The sequence below is a fragment of the Macaca nemestrina genome, chromosome X, assembly GCF_043159975.1.
Source record: "Macaca nemestrina isolate mMacNem1 chromosome X, mMacNem.hap1, whole genome shotgun sequence".
NCBI classification, from domain to species: domain Eukaryota; kingdom Metazoa; phylum Chordata; class Mammalia; order Primates; family Cercopithecidae; genus Macaca; species Macaca nemestrina.
In genome coordinates, this window is record NC_092145.1 from 141,920,717 (window position 1) to 141,940,173 (window position 19,457).

Here is a 19,457-nt window from a genome sequence, read left to right on the forward strand (position 1 = left end):
CTGGAAAAAGAAGAACAAAGTTGGAGAACTCACACTTTCCAATTTTAAAACTTCGCACAAAGCTACAGTAATCAAAATTGTACAGTATTGACATAAGGATAAACATAGAATTGTGAACTATAATTAAGAGTCTAGAAATAAATCCTTTTATTATGGTTAACTGATTTTTTGATAAGGGTGTCAAGAAAAATTAATAAGGAAAGTATAGTATTTTTAAGAAATGGTGTTGGTGGCCGGGCACAGTGGCTCACGCCTGTAATCCCAGCAGTTTGGGAGGCCAAGGTGGGCAGATCACCTAAGGTCAGGAGTTCGAGACCAGCCTGGCCAACATGGTGAAACACCATCTCTACTAAAAATAAAAAAATTAGCCGGGTGTGGTAACGCATGCCTGTAATCCAAGCTACTACTTGGGGGGCAAAGGTTGCAGTGAGCCGAGATCGCACCACTGCACTCCAGCTTGGGTGACAGAGCGAGACTTTGTCTCAAAAAAAAAGAAAAAAAAAAAAAGAAATGGTGCTGGGATAACTAAATATCCACATAAAACAGAAAGAATTTGGAATCTCAACTCCCACCACACACAAAAATTAACTCAAAATGGATCAGACACCTAAATTTAAGAGCTAAATGTATAAAATTCTCAGAAGAAAACAAAGTAATAGATCTTTATGACTTTGGGTTAGGCAGTAGCTTTGATACAACATCAAAAACACGAGCAACCAAAGAGAAAAAATACATCATTTTGACTGGGCATCATCAAAATTAAAAACTGCTGTACTGCAAAGGACACCATCAAGAAAGGGGAACAGACAACCCACAGAATGGGAGAGGGTATTTGCAAATAATATCCCTGATAAAGGATTGGTATGTAGAATATATCTGAAAAACCTCTTACAATGCAATAATAAAAAGATAAATAACTCAATTTTTAAGATAGGCAAAGGATCTGAATAGACACTTCTCCAAAGAAGATCTACAAATATCCAATAAACACATGAAAAGATGCTTGACATCATTAGTCATTAGGGAAATGCAAATCAAAACCGTAATGAGATTCCATCTCATGCCCTCTGGGATGGCTATAATCAAAATGATAGACAATAACAAGTGTTAGAGAGGATGTGGAGAAACTGGAACCTTCATCCATTGCTAGTGGAAATGTAAAATGGTGCAGCCACTTGGGAAAACAGTTTGGGACTTTCTTAAAATGTTAAACTTGATTAAGAGTTAGCTTATGACTCAGCAGTTCCACTCCTAGGTATACACTTAGGAGAAATAAAGACATACATGCACAGAAAAACTTGTATGTGATGGTTCACAGAAGGATTATTCATAATAGCCAAAAAGTGGAAACAACCCAAATGTCCATCAACTTATGAATGAATAAATACAATGTGTATATCCATATAACGGAATATTATTCAGCAACAAATAGATGTTGAGTACTGATACATGCTACAACATGGATGAGCCTCCAGAACATTGTGCTGAGTGAAAGAAGCCAGACACAAAACATCACTTATGTGTCCATTTCTACAACATGTTCAGAATAGGCAAATCTGTAAAGACAGATAGCTGACTGAGGGTTGCCTAAGGCTGTTAGGTGGCACAGGGTGGCTACAGAAGGGAGTGGGGAGTGATGCCAATAGGTATGTAGTTTCTTTCTCAGATGATGAAAACGTTCTAAAATTAGATTGTGATGCTAGTTGTACAACACTGTGAATATACGAAAAACCATTGAATTATACAATTTAAATGGGTGAGTTACATGGTATGTGAATTATATCTCAATAAAGCTGTTTAAAATATAGTGATGAATTCCAAGAGAATCATGTGGTCTGCTTGTGAAGGTAAAGTCACTCTTTATCTATATATTGTAAGGGGCAGCATGCACGCTGGTGTCATTGTTGCCACTGCAGTGAACACCCTGATTACCTACCTGTTCCCATTCATGCTTTGGTAAGTGTTCAATAGGAGATCCATTTGTTTTGATTCTTCCATGTGCATTAAAAGTCACACCTACTTTATTGTGCTTCGAGTCAGTGTCATTGTCTCTGTTTGTTTCCGTTGGTGGTATCAGCACAGATTTCATCTATAAAACAAATTCATGCTTTAGTCCATCCCTCTGCTTATTCTGTTGCATACAGAGACTTCAGTCCCAGTTGGGATTCTTTCTATATCGTGGTGCCACAACCCAGTGAAAAACACACGGTCACTTTTTGCATCTCACCCACCTCCTACATCTCACTTATCCACTGATGTCTGTAAAGTGGGTCTGTTACAATCTGTTGGTACATTTTTCAATTACAGACATTGCCCTATAAAGAAAGAGTTTCTGTGTTTCATTGGAGTTTCTCTGTAGGTGTTAAACACATTCTGTGGCATCCACACAGAAAATGGACGATGCTAAGGTAAGGGCAACTAGTCTCCTATTGAGCCTTTATCTAGCCATAGGATTTTCAGGAGTTCAGAAACACCTCTTAAGAGGGTGGCTGCTGTGCATTTTGTTATGCTTTCCAGAAGAAATGAGAAAAGATACATGTGTCCAAGAAAGTTCTTAAAGGAGACATAGGTTGAAAACTGCAGAAGCCCTTCAACCTAAATGTATTGTGGTTCTCAGCCTGACTCTGCCAGCCATTGACGATGTTCTCCAATCCTGGCAACAAAACTGCTGTGTTTCTTTGGAAAACAAAATGTCTTTCTGATAGGGCATCAATTACTAGAATCCCTCTTGTTCCCTTACACAAGCAGAGACTGTGATTTTATACTTGTTTCTTTGTAGCACCATCTCTTTAAACAAAACAATGTTAAACAATACTTCTGTTATACTAGTGGCCATAGTTCAGTGATAGACAAATTCTCTGTGGTAGGTACTTAGTTTCTTTTACAAACTAGAGTGTGTAGGAAATCTTACCTTTATTTTTCAAAAATGAAATTGAATCTTATTCTGAGGTCCTGTCTCATTGAGCTAGGTAGAAATTCAAGCTCAGCTATTGCTAGCTAGTTCACAGCCTACCTGCCCTGTCTCCTGCCAGCAAATGTCCCCATTACGGGCAGAGCAGAATATTCTGGGAGGACCCTCTGGACTTGGGTCCACACAACTCACTTCTTTTTTTTTTTTTTTTTTTTTTTTTTTTTGGTAGAGATGGGGTCTTGCTATGTTACCCAGGCTGGTCTGGTCTTGAACTTCTGGTCTCAAGTGATCCTCTCACTTCGGCCTCACGATGTGCTAGGACTATAGGCATGAGCCACCTTCATTCTTTAGTCCCTCTGCGTTGACCCCCCTCAACCTGCCCACCTTACAAAATACCTTAAATGAACCTAGAATAGAGGTTGTCATCAAATTCCCCCAACCCTTCCCCTCCCCTGTTAACAATGATACCATGGTGACCACCGGTGTAAATCAGGAAGTACGGTCCCTCCTGCCACAGAGGGTTGGAGGGTCCTATGGGATGGGAAAGTGGGGGTTATAAAATTGGACTGGAAAAATCTACTTTTATGTCTCATCTGATAGAGTTCCAAATGGTTGAACCTATCATTTTCACTATAGTTCAACGATATTTAATACAACAAGTGTGTGTTACCAGTTCAACCTCACCCAAGGAAAGGTAGAAGACACAAACAATATACAAGTTGAATTTCTATCTTTAAAGCCAGTCTTATGAGCAGGTAGAACAGTGATCCCTGAAGGAGGTGAAACTTTAGGTATCTTGAGAAAATTGCTGGCCCACAAACTCCTCCCCAGGATCTGTATTGGTGACTGAAACACAAACCTCAGAATCAAATATCAGGAAAAAAGAAGAGAGAACTGGAGGAGAGAGCTATATGTTTAGTAGTATATGCCATTTTCTTCCCTTCCCTTCCCTTTTCTTTTTTTTTTCTTTCTTTCTTTTTTTCTGAAATAGTGTTTTACTGTCGCCCAGGCTGGAGTGCAGTGGCTTGATCTTGGTTCACTGCAGCGTCAGCCTCCTGGGTTCAAGTGATCCTCCCACCTCAGCCTCCCAAGTAGCTGGGATTACAAGTGTGTACCACCATGCCCAGCTATTTTTTTGTATTTTAGTAAAGACAGGGTTTCACCTTTCTGACCAGGCGGGTCTTTTTTTTTTTTTTTTTGAGATGGAGTCTCGCTCTGTCGCCCAGGCTGGAGTGCAGTGGCCGGATCTCAGCTCACTGCAAGCTCCGCCTCCCGGGTTTACGCCATTCTCCTGCCTCAGCCTCTGGAGTAGCTGGGACTACAGGTGCCCGCCACCTCGCCCGGCTAGTTTTTTTGTATTTTGTAGTAGAGACGGGGTTTCACTGTGTTAGCCAGGATGGTCTCGATCTCCTGACCACGTGATCTGCCCGTCTCAGCCTCCCAAAGTGCTGGGATTACAGGCTTGAGCCACCGCGCCCAGCTACCAGGCGGGTCTTGAATTCCTACCCTCAAATGATCCGCGTGCCTCAGCCTCCCAAAGTGCTAGGATTACAGGTGTGAGCCACCAAACCTGGCCACCATTTTCTTCATATAGGTAATTACATTTAATCATCCCAACAATCCAATATGGTAGGTATTTTTATCTTCAGTTTATAAGTGTGGAAACCAAGGATTAAAAACTTCAGTATGTTGCCCAGTCACCCAGGAAGTGGCAGAGGCAGGATGTTAACCTAGTTCTGTCTGTCTAATGTTACAGCCTCACAGTCTTTACTATGTTAAGGTGGCTCTCAACTTGGGATCTCCACAGAGCTAGTGAGGGACATCCCAGAGGCATCTTCTCAATATCTCAAAAAGCCCTTGATAGACCTGGCTGCTCAGGCTAACTTCAGGAAAGCAAAAGTTTCCAATCTGATCAATTGGAAGAGGCTGCCATGACTGATTAGCACTGTAGTCATAGGGCAGGTGGCGATAGAGTGTGGCATTCATGCCCTGTGTTTGCCAATATTTGACTGACAAAGACATCATGTTCCCTTGTGCTCTTGGCTAGAATCTAATCCACTCATTATGTTAATACTGACTATTATATCTTGATCAAAATGTCTTATTGGCTTGACTACTCACTGATATAATGGGAAAGGTACCTTAAACTTAGAGTGGGCTTAAATTTTATTGCAACTGGGTTTTGTTGCATTTGTTTGTTTGTTTGTTTGTTTGTTTTGAGACAAGGTCTCTCTGTCATGCAGGCTGGAGTGCAGTGGTGCAATCATAGCTCACTGCAATCTCAAACTCCTGGGTTCAAGCAGTCCCCATGCTTCAGCCTCCCAAGTAGCTGGGACCACAGGTGTGCACCACCACTCCTGGCTAATTTTTTTCTTTTTTGTAGAGCTGAGGTCTTGCTATGTTGACCAGACTGGTCTCAAACTCCTGGTCTCAAGCGATCTGCCCACCTCAACCTCCCAAAGTGCTGGAATTACAGGGGTGAGCTAGCATGCCTGGCTGCAACTGGGATTTTTCTTTTTTTAAGAGTAAAAGGAGGTACTATTAATAATTACAACAGGACAACAGATATAAGCCAGGACGCACCATCATCAGTTGGTGAGGTGGGAAAGGGTGGTATGTAAAATCACCACAGAATCAGGAGAGGGCTGTAAAAAACTTTCTATTCAGTTTTTTTTTTTTTTTTGAGACAGAGTCTCGCCTTGTCGCCCAGGCTGGAGTGCAGTGGCGCGATCTCAGCTCACTGCAAGCTCCACCTCCTGGGTTCACGCCATTCTCCTGCCTCAGCCTCCCGAGTAGCTGGGACTACAGGTGCCCACCACCACGCCCGGCTAATTTTTTGTATTTTTAGTAGAGACAGGGTTTCACCATGTTAGCCAGGATGGTCTCAATCTCCTGACCTCATGATCCGCCTGCCTCGGCCTCCCAAAGTGCTGGGATTACAGGTGTGAGCCACCGTGCCCGGCCTCAGTTTTGTTTTAGGTTTGCCCTGCTTTGATCTTAAATCTCTCAGGAGATAGTTAATGAATATTAAATACTTACTACATCCCAGGTGCTGGGGTTTTATCAATGGACTAGAAAAACAGAGGAAGATAATAAACAAACAGTACCACAATTTCTTACTTAAATTTGGTAACTGTGATGAAAGATATGTACAAGGGGCTTGACAGTATATAAAAGGGGATCTCATCTGGTCTGGAGGTCAGACTTATTAAACTTTAATTAAAAAGACGGGAGGATGCTAGCAACAACGTTCTCATTCACATGTGTATAAAGGTATAAAGGATCCAAAAAGTCAAGGTGCCGCTGGGGTCACATTTCTGTCTCTATCAGATTAAATTCCAGCTCTAGACGCCCCCCGCCCAGGTTGGTTGGAAGTTGATGATCAGTCCTGAGGGGTAACAGTTCAGGTTTCCCACTAGGACCATAGAGCATCATCTGGCTCCACTGCTATTACTGGTCCTCAACCCATGTGGCGCCCCCTACACCTCTAGCCTAAGGGCTTCCTCTTGGCCCAGGTAGAGGAGGAAGACAACTCCAGTGACCCTGTAAGACCCGTCCAAGGAACCCTTCACGAGGCGTGACATCTTCACAGGCACCACATTGCCACTTGTCTCAGAGGTTCCATACTAGTTCCCGCTCTGCTTGTATTTAGCATGATTATTTAAACATTTCAAAAAATATTTCCAAAAAAATTATCCTAAGTTATTTGATGTGTATTATGTGGGAAATCATATCAATTCAGAAATAAATTGCACTTATATAAGTGATTTCACTTATATAAGTACCTAGAGTAGTGAAATTCATAGACAGAAGGTAGAATGGTGGTTGCCAGGGGCTGGGAGAGGGGAGACTGGGTAGTTAGTGTTTAACGGGTCCAGAGTTTCAGTCTGGGATGATGGAAAATTCTGTAAATAGATGGTAGTGATGGTGATGGTTGCATAACAATGTGAATATACTTAATACCTCTGAACTATACACTTAAAAATGGTTACAGTGGCAAGTTTTATGTTATGTATATTTTACCACAATATAAATGAATGAATTAATTGAGATTTTAATTTTAAAAATCAGGATTTTTCACTTTTAGAAACGACATAAAATGCCAACATTTCCTCATTTTTCCACCCTCAACATGAATTTAAATTTTTTTCCATATATAGAAGTTACCCACTTAGTTCTTTATCATGCAGTCATAGATTTTTCTTAAAATGTATACTTTTATATACTCTAATAAAATCTATAATCTTTTTAGAGTTACAACCACTAAAACACAAATCAATTCAAAATAATAAATGAAGAGGTACGTATTCCCTTCTAAATCCCTGAGAGAAGATTCATGCCGACATTACTTCTTACTTTGTTCCTCTCTACACGGTGGAGTAAATTCAAGTCTGTGGTCTCTGATATCCCACCATGGATGACCAGGATTTCATTGTCAACGATTGTACCGATTGGGAGCCAGGCATAGAGTTCTTCCAAGATTTGTAAGATTCTTTTTCCATGTAGCTGTAAGTAAGAGCTTGAGTAAGTTTTGTTTTTCTGATAGGTTCAGTTTATTGAATAGTCCCCATGTATGGACAAAAAGTAATGGTTTTCAGGCCACTCAAAGGAAGTCAGCAAGGAGTCACTAACCAGTTAGCATGTATTTATCATGTCTTTTTATTCTGTGTGTGTGTGGTTTTTTTTTTTTTTTGAGATGGAGTCTCGCTCTGTTGCACATTGGAGTGCAGTGGCGCCACCTTGGCTCACTGCAACTTCTGCCTCCCAGGTTCAAGCGAGTCTCCTGCCTCAGCCTCCCAAGTAGCTGGGACTAAAGGCGTGTGCCACCACGCCCAGCTAATGTTTGTATTTTCAGTAGAGACGGGGTTTCTCCATGTTGGCCAGGCTGGTCTCGAACTCCTGACCTCAGGTGATCCGCCCACCTCAGCCTCCCAAAGTGCTGGGATTACAGGTGTGAGCCACTGTGCCCGGCCCTTTATTCTGTATTTTTGATACTATGACATCTTGGGGCCTTGCTGACTCTGAAGGAGAGACTGTCCCTCCCAGGGCTAGCTAATTCCTAGATAGTCAATGACTCGCCCTTCATAAGCAAACCAAGCAATGGAGAGCCCACACCCCAGCTACCTTCTTTATGGAGCTCTCACACTCCTCCTCCTGGGGCCAGGTACCAGACAACTAGGGACAACCTCTGTGGCCCAGAGCAGGCTGAAATCACTCAAACTGGTCAGTCCTAAACCAGATTACACTCAGATGCTTCCCTCCGCCCTCTGTCCTACAAAAACCACAATCAAGGCTCTCAACCGTGTTTTCCCCTCGCTCCCTCTGCCTTCTTTTTTTTTTTTTTTGAGACGGAGTCGCACTCTGTTGCCCAGGCTGGAGTGCAGTGGTGCGATCTCGGCTCACTGCAACCTATGCCTCCCGGGTTCAAGCTATTCTCCTACCTCAGTCTCCCGAGTAGCTGGGATTACAGGAGCGTGCCACCATGCCCAGCTAATTTCTATATTTTTGGTAGAGAGAGGGTTTCACCACGTTGGTCAGGCTGGTCTTGATCTCCTGATCTTGTGATCTGCCTGCCTCAGCCTCCCAAAGTGCTGGGATTACAGGTGTGAGCCACCACACCCAGCCTCCCTCTGCCTTCTGACCAACTCTGGTGCTCCCCCACGCGGTCCCCCAGGGTGGCATGTAGTGCCTCCCTTTTCCAGAGAACTGTAAATAAAAATCTCTTCCTTCATGACAGTCATTTCTATGTCTGCATGTTTTACCACACCTAAGTAAAACAAATCCTTGGTACCTTTAAAGCGATGAAATATGTATCTATGCTAAAACTTACACAAAACTCACAATGAAAAAGTGTGGCTTAATCCAGAAAGAAAATATAAGACTTTACTGTGGCCAGGGCTTCCTGCTGTGCTTGTATTTTATTGGCATGCATTCTGACTAGCTGGCCTATCACCTTTCCTAAAGCATCAATCTGGTCTTTCTTGGCTCTTTTTAAATTTCTCCATAGAAACAGCAAAATGAATACTAAAAAAAAAAAGAAAAAGAAAAAGAAAAAAAAAGGATGTCTTACCTTATATTTATGCAAAATTTCTTTTGTGAAGCCATACCTAAAAAAAATGGGATTTAAATGATTTGATTGTTGATAACGCCTGCTTCCATGAGTCATGCAAAAAGGGGAGTCCTTGGCATCTCAGTATCACAAGCACCAAGAACTCAAGAAACCAGAGTTCAGTTGGAAGCGTTACTTACCTGAGTCTTTGCTACACATGACTGGAAAGCATAAAAGCAACCAATGACATCATCCCTACCCTCAAGGAGCTTATAGTATAGCTGGGTAAAGAAGATAGATTTCTGTGAAACAATTATAAGACAACTTAAGAAATATATGGTAGGCACAGGTTGTGTAAATGTTACAAGTATGCAGAGAAGCATGCTGTGGTAGCTGGGGGAAGCTGTGTGGGAGAAGACTTTTCATTTAGATAGAATTTCTCAGACATCCTATACAGTAAATGATTGGAAAAAAAGAAAAGACTGAACAAAGATAAAGGCCTAGAAGGTAACAAGTTGGCTTGTTATGCTCTCTCTGATATAGATCCCATAATGGTATTGAGGATTTTAATAGAAAGTGTCAGGAATCTTAATGCCTGAATAGTAGTAGTGAAGGGAGATTCAATGATGACAATATTTCTGTTACTTTTCCTTGCTTTGGGATAACAGTACATGCACTTAATATCCAACACTGTGAAGATGAAATGCAATACACTCACTCTAGCTTTCCATGGAAATCATGTCACATCAGGCTTCTACAGTGTAACGTTATGTTTTCTCAGATGAATTCCATTCGGTACTCACCAAAGGTGTCCACACTGTTTAATCCAATGGATACCTTGCAGTCCTCACCTTTCTCGCCCTCTCTGAAACACTAAATACAGCTGACTCTACCATCCTTCTAGAAAACTTTTCTTCCCTTGGATTCTGTGACCATAAACTCTTTGGTTTTCCTCCTGGCTCTTCTGAGCCTCTTTTGCAAGCTCTCCTCTACTTCACCTTAAATGTGGCGGTTCCTTCAGATTCCATCCTAGGCTCTCTTCTCCCCTCACTTTCTCCTTTGGGAATCTCATCCCTGCCCAGGCTTTCAGTTATTATCTAGTGTCAATACCACAGGATGATGTTCCAGGCCACACTTCATTTCTGATCTCTGGACACATATGTACACTCAACTGCCTACTCAATAGTACTTCAAATCAGCTTACCCCAAACTGAATTCATCATTCCCCCTCATCCCAACCTCTATCCTCTTTCCACACATTCCCAATATCACTGAATGATGCACTGTACCCCCAAACTCAAGCTGGGAACCTGGAGGCCACCCTTGATTCCCTCCTCTCTCTTTTTTTTTTTTTTTTTTTTTGAGATGGAGTCTCACTCTGTAGCCCAGGCTGGAGTGCAGTGGTACGGTCTCGGCTCACTGCAAGCTCCGCCTCCCAGGTTCACACCATTCTCCTGCCTCAGCCTCCCAAGAAGCTGGGACTACAGGCGCCTGCCACCACACCTGGCTAATTTTTTTGTACTTTTTAGTAGAGACGGGGTTTCACCGTGTTAGCCAGGATGGTCTTGATCTCCTGACCTTGCGATCCGCCCACCTCGGCCTCCCAAAGTGCTGGGATTACAGGCATGAGCTACCATGCACAGTCGATTCCCTCCTCTTTCAGCTCCCCCATATCCAGTTACTGAGCCTTAAATCATCATTGCCTAAATTCCTCTTGAATCTATTTCTTTGCATCTCCATCACCACTACCCTAGTCTAAATGAGAACCCATTATCTATCCCTTTAACCTTCAACTACTTCCTAATTGACCTGTTCACTCTTGCCCCTCTCCAACTCTCTCCCCCTACTGCATTTTAAAACACAAATTTTATGACATTCTTCGGTGACATTCTCTTGTTCTAGGAAGTCCTTCCAAATTCCTTTGAACCATCCAATCATTTCTTATGTCTCCAGCCCTATCAGGCACCACCCTGTCCCTCAGTCTATGCCCCTGCCCTCCTGAACTTCTTTCACAACTAAACAGTCTTGTCCTGAGCTCTGCATAAGTTGTCCCCTCACTGTGGAACACTGTTTCCCATCCCCCTCTATGGCTCTTTCTTGATTGCCTAATTCATTCTTCAGCTGTCAGGCTAATGCCATATTTCTATGGGGGAACCTTCCATCATCCCTCAGACAAGGTTGGATTCTCCCTTTACAAACTCATCACACTTGAAAAACCTGCTCAACATGCGTCTTCCCTGCTAGATGTAAGCTCTATGAGGGCAGGGGCCATGTCTCCTTCATTAACCATCATAGACACTAGATAAATATGATAGGCAATAAGGATAAACAGCATGCCTAAATTAAAGTATTGAGCTATATTTTATATAATGGGCCTCTGATAATAGTCCTGGGATTTTTTTCCTTCATGGTTTTAGCATTTGCTTCCATACCTTGAGAATTAGAATTGAAACTCTGTACTCAAGCCAGGTGCCAAACTGCCCCAAAGACAAAACTAATCAGTTGTTGAGCTTTATCAAGGCACCCAAAAGCCCAGGACCAAAAGCATGAGACATGCCATATCTTCCACTGTCCTAGAGCAAACTGATTTCTGTTTTTCATAAAACAAGAGATTTTTTTTAAAGAAGGAAAAAAGAAGGGAAAAGGGAACATTTGTCATCTACTGTGCCTTCCAGCAAAGATTCTTAAACCATCTAACCAATCTTTATTCCTCAAGTTTCCGGTGAGTTAGATAGTTGAAATGCTGTGTTTGTAAATATGTTTATGTGAAACAATGCCAGAAGCAATTACCGTGTCATAAAACAATACACGCATTGGTGAAAAACATGGAACTAGTTTCTGAGACAATATCTGAGGCAAGCCAAGAGTAGTAACAGAACGATTCCATCCAAGTATGCTCGAAGAACCTTCCACACCTCCAAACCCGGCCTCACACACCTATCCAACACACAATTTAGCCTGTGAAGGTCGGGCATGGGAGCAAGAGAAAGAACATAATAGAAGGGAAAAGAATGGACAGAACTGGAAGAAAAGATAGGAAGGGAGTTTCAGGGCAACTGATACTCAGCAGACGAATGGGGGTGGTGAAAAGGGTAAGAACTGAAGTCCTCCTTGAGATCCCCCTCATCCCTCTTCCAATACACTCACTTGTATCTCTGTTAGGAACTAAATATGACAGCATTTTCCAGAGTGTGAAACTTTTAAAAGAGAAAATCTAAAGGCCTGGGTTACCTCAGATTCATCATAAAATCTTCGTGGTTCCCTCTGTTCAAGTGCAGGTCATTGGGGTAGACAAGAAAACTCACACACAGGATTATTAGGATCTCTATGGAGTTCTTTCCTCGATCTACAAAGTCACCATTAAAAACGTATGGGTTGCTCTCTGAGGGGAGACCATTCTGTGGAAGGAGGAGAAGGGAAAAAACAAGGAATTAAAAGAATATACTTTTAAAGTAAGGCTGTGTACGTAACATCCCTGTTAATATGCAGAAAAGAGGCTGAGTCAGATTCTTCCACCAGGAAACATCTCCTCTCTTGCTTGAGCCAGTTTTACTCTTCCAGGACAAGCATCTCCTGCAAAGGCCCTGAAAGTGACAAATCTGCTCAAGAATGCAAGATTCCATAGAGGATGGGGTGGTGCTAATTCTACCCACCACCTACTATGAGTTTCCTCTGAAAGGAGCAGGTATTTGTCTTATCAAATATGGCTATTCTCACCTCTTCCTTCTCCTCTGAAAAGAGGGAAACTTCTATCCAAGGAAGAACACCAAACTAAGAGCCAGAAATCTTTTATTCTAAGGGGCCTTATGGTCAGCTCCTTGGGGCTGTGATTCCCCCAATCTGCAAAATGGGGATGGCACTACATCCCTCCCCAGATCACCTGGGAGAATGGAGATGAAAGCACTCAGGCAAGTGAAGGGTGCGGTGTGATGTGGCTGAGCAGGTCAGAGGTACTGCCAGCCAGCAACTACAGCAGGTCTGCAGAGCCCGTGTACATTCTCAGTGACCACTGACCGGGCCATATCAGTTTTTAAGTATTTTTAATATCACTCTTGAGTATGAGATAATACTTTTAAATATAGCGTTAGCATGAAAAGCAGCAGAGATCAGAACAAAGGTCTGGTCTTTAAAATAGCTACTAATTCATTTAGTCTTATACTATAAAACTCTAAAACAAAACAAACATATGTAACCTGGTTACATTTTCTCGATGTCATGTTTGATAAGGAGAGGGCCATTTCCCTACTGCATGGCTTCTACTGCATAATAGACAAATTCAAATGTTTTAAAAATATATTACAAAGAGACAAACTTAACTACTCATATATAAAAATGCATGTCCTCCTTCAAAAAGGTTACTTTCGCCAGGCATGGTAGCTCATACTTTTAATCCCAGCACTTTGGGAGGCTGAGGCGGGCAGATCACTTGAGGTCAGGAGTTTGAAACCAGCCTGGCCAATGTGACAAAACCCCATCTCTACTAAAAATACAAAAATTAGCCAGGCATGGTGGTGTGAGCCTATAATCCCAGCTACTCAGGTGGCTGAGGCAGAAGAATCGCTTGAACCTGGGAGGCAGAGGTTGCAATGAACCAAGATTACACCACTGTACTCCAGCCTGGGCAACAGAGAAAGACTATGTTTAAAAAACAAAAAAAAAAAGAAACAAAAAAAACAAAAGAAGAGAGAAACAAAATGGCTACCTTCAGGAAATAATACACATATTCTAGTAATAGTAATCTTTTTCAAATGATTTTCAAATTTCTGTTTCATTAGATTTCCAACTACATTTAAAAATCTTATTACTTTATACTCAATATCCTATTATGTATACACATTTTTAAATTGCTCATATCAGCATAATAGAAATAATTGAAAAAATATAATACAGGTTATAGCATATAATTTAGGGATTCTAGAAATCAGTTATACAATGTAACATGTTCTGAAGGCAATTGCAAACAAACAAATAAACAAGCAGTGGCATAGTGTGATAAGAAGGTGAATTCTCTGGTCCAGGTCCATTCATTACCCATGTGTCCTTGGGCAAGTGATGTAACCTTTATGAGCTGTAGTCTTCTTATCTGTCAAGTGTGGATGATAACTTCCATACTTACCACACAGGGCTATTTTGGAACTCAAATGAAAACATGTGTATAAAATTGCATTAAAATGGTAAAGCAACATACAAATTAAGAGACTTATTTTATTATGACCAAGTTATTTCTAATTCTAAGATTCCAATATTTTCTTTCTTTCTTTTTTTTTTTTTTGAGACAGAGTTTCACTCTTGTTGCCCAGGTTGGAGTACAATGGCGTGATCTTGGCTCACCGCAACCTCCGCCTCTCAGGTTAAAGTGATTCTCGATTCTCCTGCCTCAGCCTCCCGAGTAGCTGGGATTACAGGCACCTGCCACCACGCCTGGCTAATTTTGTATTTTAAGTAGAGATGGGGTTTCACCACATTGGTCACACTGGTCTCGAACTCCCGACCTCAGGTCATCCACCTGCCTCAGCCTCCCAAAGTGTTGGGATTACAGGCGTAAGTCACTGCACACAGCGCCAATATTTTCTTATGTATTAATTCATATAACCTTATTCACACTGGGCTTAGTGTAAACCAGTTGCAAAAATATAGGCTATTGTTCAGCAAAATGTAAAGAAGGCTGGGCATGATGGCTCACACCAGTAATCCTAACACTTTGGGAAGCCGAGGTGGGTGGATTGCTTGAGCCCAGGAGTTCAAGATCAGATTGGGAAACATGGCGAAACCCCTTCTCTACAAAAAGTACAAAAAAATTAGCCAGGTGTGATGGTGTACACCTGTAGTCCCAGCTGCTCAGGAGGCTGAAGTGGGAGGATTGCCTGAGGCCAGGTAGGTCGAGGCTGCAGTGGAGCTGAGATCACACCGCTATATTCCAGCCTGGGTGACACAGTGAGACCCTGTCTAAAACCAACCAACCAACCAACCAACCAACCAACCACAAAGAAAGGGGGAAGGATTCTGCATCTCTGATCTCTGTTACTCTTCTTTCCCCCAGCCTTCAGCTGTCTAGGGTGAGTAAGCTGGAGGAACCTGAGGACTGTTGAAGGACTCTGTTGGCCCAGGTCTGAAGGGGGCTAGAGGAGCAGCGGCAGGGAGCCCTGGGGTGAAAACATGGAAGAACTAGGCCTGAGGGGACTGTGGACACTTGATTAACGGGGTGGCTCTGCCTCAGAGCGTGTGTGTGGTCTTGGTTTGGAGGCAGGGGAAGCTGAAATGTTGGATCCTACTAGAAAAAGTATAGGAAGATGTCTTTCACATCCCTGAAACGAAAAGAACAGATCGCTTGCATTTAGGGGTACCTAGAAACACAGACTTCTTTTCACACTCGATGCGGTGTAGAAACTGTTGTGCCTCCAACTATGGGAAGGCTTAATCTAGCTTAAGCAGAAAATAGAAAATGGAAATAAGCTAGTACCTAAGAGGATCCGGCAACTAGAGAGAGACAGACCAATCAGATCTACTAAAGCAGATGGTTGCTAATAAGACAGGACTACTGGAGGAAACAGAAAACTAGTTTATTTTTAAAGTAATAAGAAGAACATACAAGAAAGAACAAAAACTTATTAGTTCTTGGCACTAAGAATATACTATACAAACTTAAAATATCAGTGGGTTGGCCGGGTGCAGCGGCTTATGCCTGTAATCCCAACACTTCGGGAGGCTGAGGTGGGCAGATCACTTGAGGTCAGGAGTTCAAGACCAGGCTGGCCAACATGGTGAAACCCCATCTCTCCTGAAAATATTAAAAAATGGCCAGGCGTGGTGGCACACACCTGTACTCCCAGCTACTCAGGAGGGTGAGACTGAGGCAGGAGAATCACTTGAACCTGGGAGGTAAAGGTTGCAGTGAGCTGAGATTGAGCCAGTACACTCCAGCCTGGGCAACACAGTGAGACTCTATCTCAAAAAAAAAAAAAAAATATCAATGGGTTAAAGGTAACTAAAAGAAAGAATGGTGGGGAAAATACATTATTGACCTGAAAGAGCAAGCAGATGAAAAATCTCTCACACAGAGTAAAATCAAAATGATGAAAATCAGGAAGAATAAATAAGAGACTAGCATTCAAAGCCAAGAGACTTAATATGCCAATAATAAGCATTCCAAAATCAGGAAAAAGGAACAGATGAAGAGGCAATAATTACAAAAATAAGAGAGAACATTTTCTATGGTTAAAAAAAAGACTTCAATTTGAAGCTTGAAACATGACTTCTACACACAATTGATGGGGCAAAATCCCTACTACCTGGTAAAAAGATTAGAAGAGGCCACGGAGAAAGAACGAGTTACAAAAGGAAAAGAAATCAGCATAGCATCAGACTTCTCGTCTATAGTAGTGGGAGGTAGGAGATGGTAGAATAAAATCTACAAATTAAAGAGGAAAAAGGACTTTGAATCAAGATTTCTACAGTGGCCAAGACATTAAGTTCTCAGGGTGATAGAAAAATACTTGCAGATGTGTAAGAGATCAACCATCACCAACAACATAAATGCTCAGGGTGAAAGACAGACATGCAAATATGTAGTATTTAATATCACAAAACAGCTAACATATATCGATTGCTTGTTATGTACCAGGCACAGTTTTAGGTGCTAGGAACACAGAAGTAAACAATACAAAGTCCCTGTATTCGAGGAGCCTGCATTCACAGAAGATAGCATCCACATTCCCCACTGAGGAAAACACTCAACAAAACACTCTAACTAAATAACCATACTAACAATTAAAAGTCCTCAAGCCAGGGAAAGATCAAGAGGGAAGAATACAGATGTGAACAATGAATCATTAAATATATAATTATATATAAATCAATATGACAATATGAAACTTGCATTTAAGTACTAAGCAAGGATTCTAGAAGTAGAAGAGACATGCTATGAAGGAAAACCTAATAATGGTCAAGACTAAGCATATGGTATGAGCAATAGCTAGGATTTACAGGGGAGGTGAGAGGAGAAAAATAAAATGCTCTAGAAATCTTAACTGAATGGGGGACATGGAGTGTGTAAACAGAGAGAGAGAGAGAGAGGATCACAGTGGAAGAATAAAGTTATAGCTATTTGAGAAATACACACATACACATTATTTACTAGAAATATCAGAAGTGGGAAGGTAAGCACTAGTGAATGGAAAAGCAGAGTAAAAATTCCAAATAAAACAATAAAAAATAAAACTTCACCAAAACAGCAAAAAGGAAAAGGGTGAAACAAAGTGAAATAGCAAAGTAGAAGGAAAAATTTCAAATATATCTGTTGTTATACTAAGTGTGAATGGGTTAAATTCTCTCATTAAAATACTAAGATTACCAGGCTGTGTTAAAATACAAAACCCAGGTATATATTGTTCATGAGAAATATACGTTAAAAAGTAGATAAGAGAAGGTTAAAAACAAGGTAGATGCAACAAAAAGAAAGCAAGAATGGAAATGTCAATACTGGGCAAAGTTTGAGTTTAAGATTAAAGTTCTAAACAGGATCACAAAGCAACATTATGTCATAATAAAAGGCACTTTATGAAAAAAATACAACTCATGAACTTGTATTCAATAAACAAAAGAACTCATTTTTGCTTCATATATTTAACTACTAAATGCAAGAAGAAATTGTTTAAAAATACACAGAGTGTTATTCGGACTGAATTACTGCTTTAAAATAATGTCCATAAATTCTTTGGCTCTCTGTTTACAAGGTGAAGCCTAATTTGCCTCCTCTTGAGTGCAGGCAAGACTTACTGACTTGCTTCTCATGAAGAGAAAATAAAAGCAAAAGTGATGCTGTGCAACTCTGGAGACTAAGTTATAAAAGTCACTGCAGCTTCCTGCATGCTTTCTTTCTTGGATCACTCACTTTGGGGAAAGCCAGCTGCTCTGTCACAAGAATAATCAGGCAGCCTTGTGGAGAAGCCCATGTGGCTGTTCTGCCAACAGTCAGTGAGGAACTGAAATGCTGTGTCTACAGCCACATGAGTGAACCATCTTGGAAATGGGTCCCCCAGCACAAATCAACCTTTCAGATGACTGCAGCCCTGGCCAATAGTTTGACTGCCACCTCATGAGAGATCCTGAGCCAGAATCCATCCAGCTAAGCTTGACCCAAATTTTTGACCCACAGAAACTGTGAGGTACTAAATGTTTATAGTGTTAAGTCATTAAGCATTGGGGTAATTTGTTGTACAGCAACATATAATATACATATTTAGGTATATATAATAGAAAAAATATGGGAAAATTGAATACACAACCAATAAACTTGATTTAATAGATATATGAAGAACTTTGTGTATTACAAATAAGAGAATACAGCTGACCCTTAAACAACACAAGTTTGAATTGCATGGATCCACTTATATGTGGCTCTTCTCCCTCTGCCACCCCTAGACAGCAAGACGAATCCCACCTCTTCCTCCTCCTCAGCCTACTCAACATGAACATAAAGACTTTGGTGATGATCCACTTCCACTTAATGAGTAGCAAATATATTTTATTTATATATATATATATATATATATATATATATATATATATATATATTTTTTTTTTTTTTTTTTTTTTTTTTTTTTTGAGAGAGAGTTGCCCTGTCACCTACACTGGAGTGCAGTGATGCAATCTCGGCTCACTGCAACCTCTGCCTCCCAGGCTCAAGCGATTCTCTGTAGATTCTCAAGTGAACCCCTGCCTCAGCCTCTGTAGTAGCTGGGACGACAGGCCTGTGCCACCACACCTGGCTAATTTTTGTATTTTTAGTAGAAATGGGGTTTCGCCACATTGGCCAGGCTGGTCTCAATCTCCTGGCCTCAAGTGATCTGCCCACCTCGACCTCCCAAGGTGCTAGGATTACAGGCATGAGCTACTACACCTGGCCTAAGATTTTCTTAATAATATTTTTTTCTCTAGCTTGCTTTATTGTAAGAATACAGTATATAATGTATATAACATACAAAATATGTGTTCATCAACTGTTTATGTTATTGCTAAGGCTTCCAGCCAACAGGAGGCTATTAGTTGTTAAGTTTTGGGGGAGTCAAAATTATATGTAGATTTTCAACTGTGTGGGGAATTGGTATCCCTAACCCCAGCACTGTTCAAGGCTCAACTGTATAATTAATTTTTTATATGTCCATGGAGCTTTTATGAGAATCAGTATCATACTTGACTTCAAAGAACTCTTCAGAAATTCAAAATACGAAAAATGTCACAGGATACATTCTCATAAAAATGTGACTAGGAAAAAAAGTCTAGCTCCTTGAATTAAGATTCTTGGAAATTAAAAATTATCATCTTAATAAGTATTGTATCAAAGAGAAAATTAAAAGCAAAATTACAAGTGCAATAGAAAGTCTAATTAAAACTAAAATCAGAAAAGATGTGTAGCCTTAAATACCTTCGTTATTAAAGACGTTCATGAAAGACGGTATTCATCTTAAGAAATTAGAAAAAGAACAATAAAACCCATCA

The 19,457-nt window shown here is 41.0% G+C and overlaps 1 protein-coding gene across 7 annotated transcripts in view; it reads right to left on the reverse strand.

Annotated features, from left to right (window-relative positions):
• The window catches only part of LOC105478190 (protein phosphatase with EF-hand domain 1), a 148,353-nt gene that overhangs the window by 36,360 nt on the left and 92,536 nt on the right, over nt 1–19,457 (reverse strand). For all 7 annotated transcript variants that reach the window (XM_011735269.3, XM_011735267.3, XM_011735265.3 and 4 more), the window contains 4 exons: nt 12,192–12,358; nt 8,982–9,018; nt 7,268–7,417; nt 1,937–2,089 (listed from right to left, as the gene is read on the reverse strand). In XM_011735269.3, coding sequence (XP_011733571.1) covers nt 1,937–2,089; nt 7,268–7,417; nt 8,982–9,018; nt 12,192–12,358 — 507 coding nt within the window. The remainder of the gene's footprint in view (nt 1–1,936; nt 2,090–7,267; nt 7,418–8,981; nt 9,019–12,191; nt 12,359–19,457) is intronic.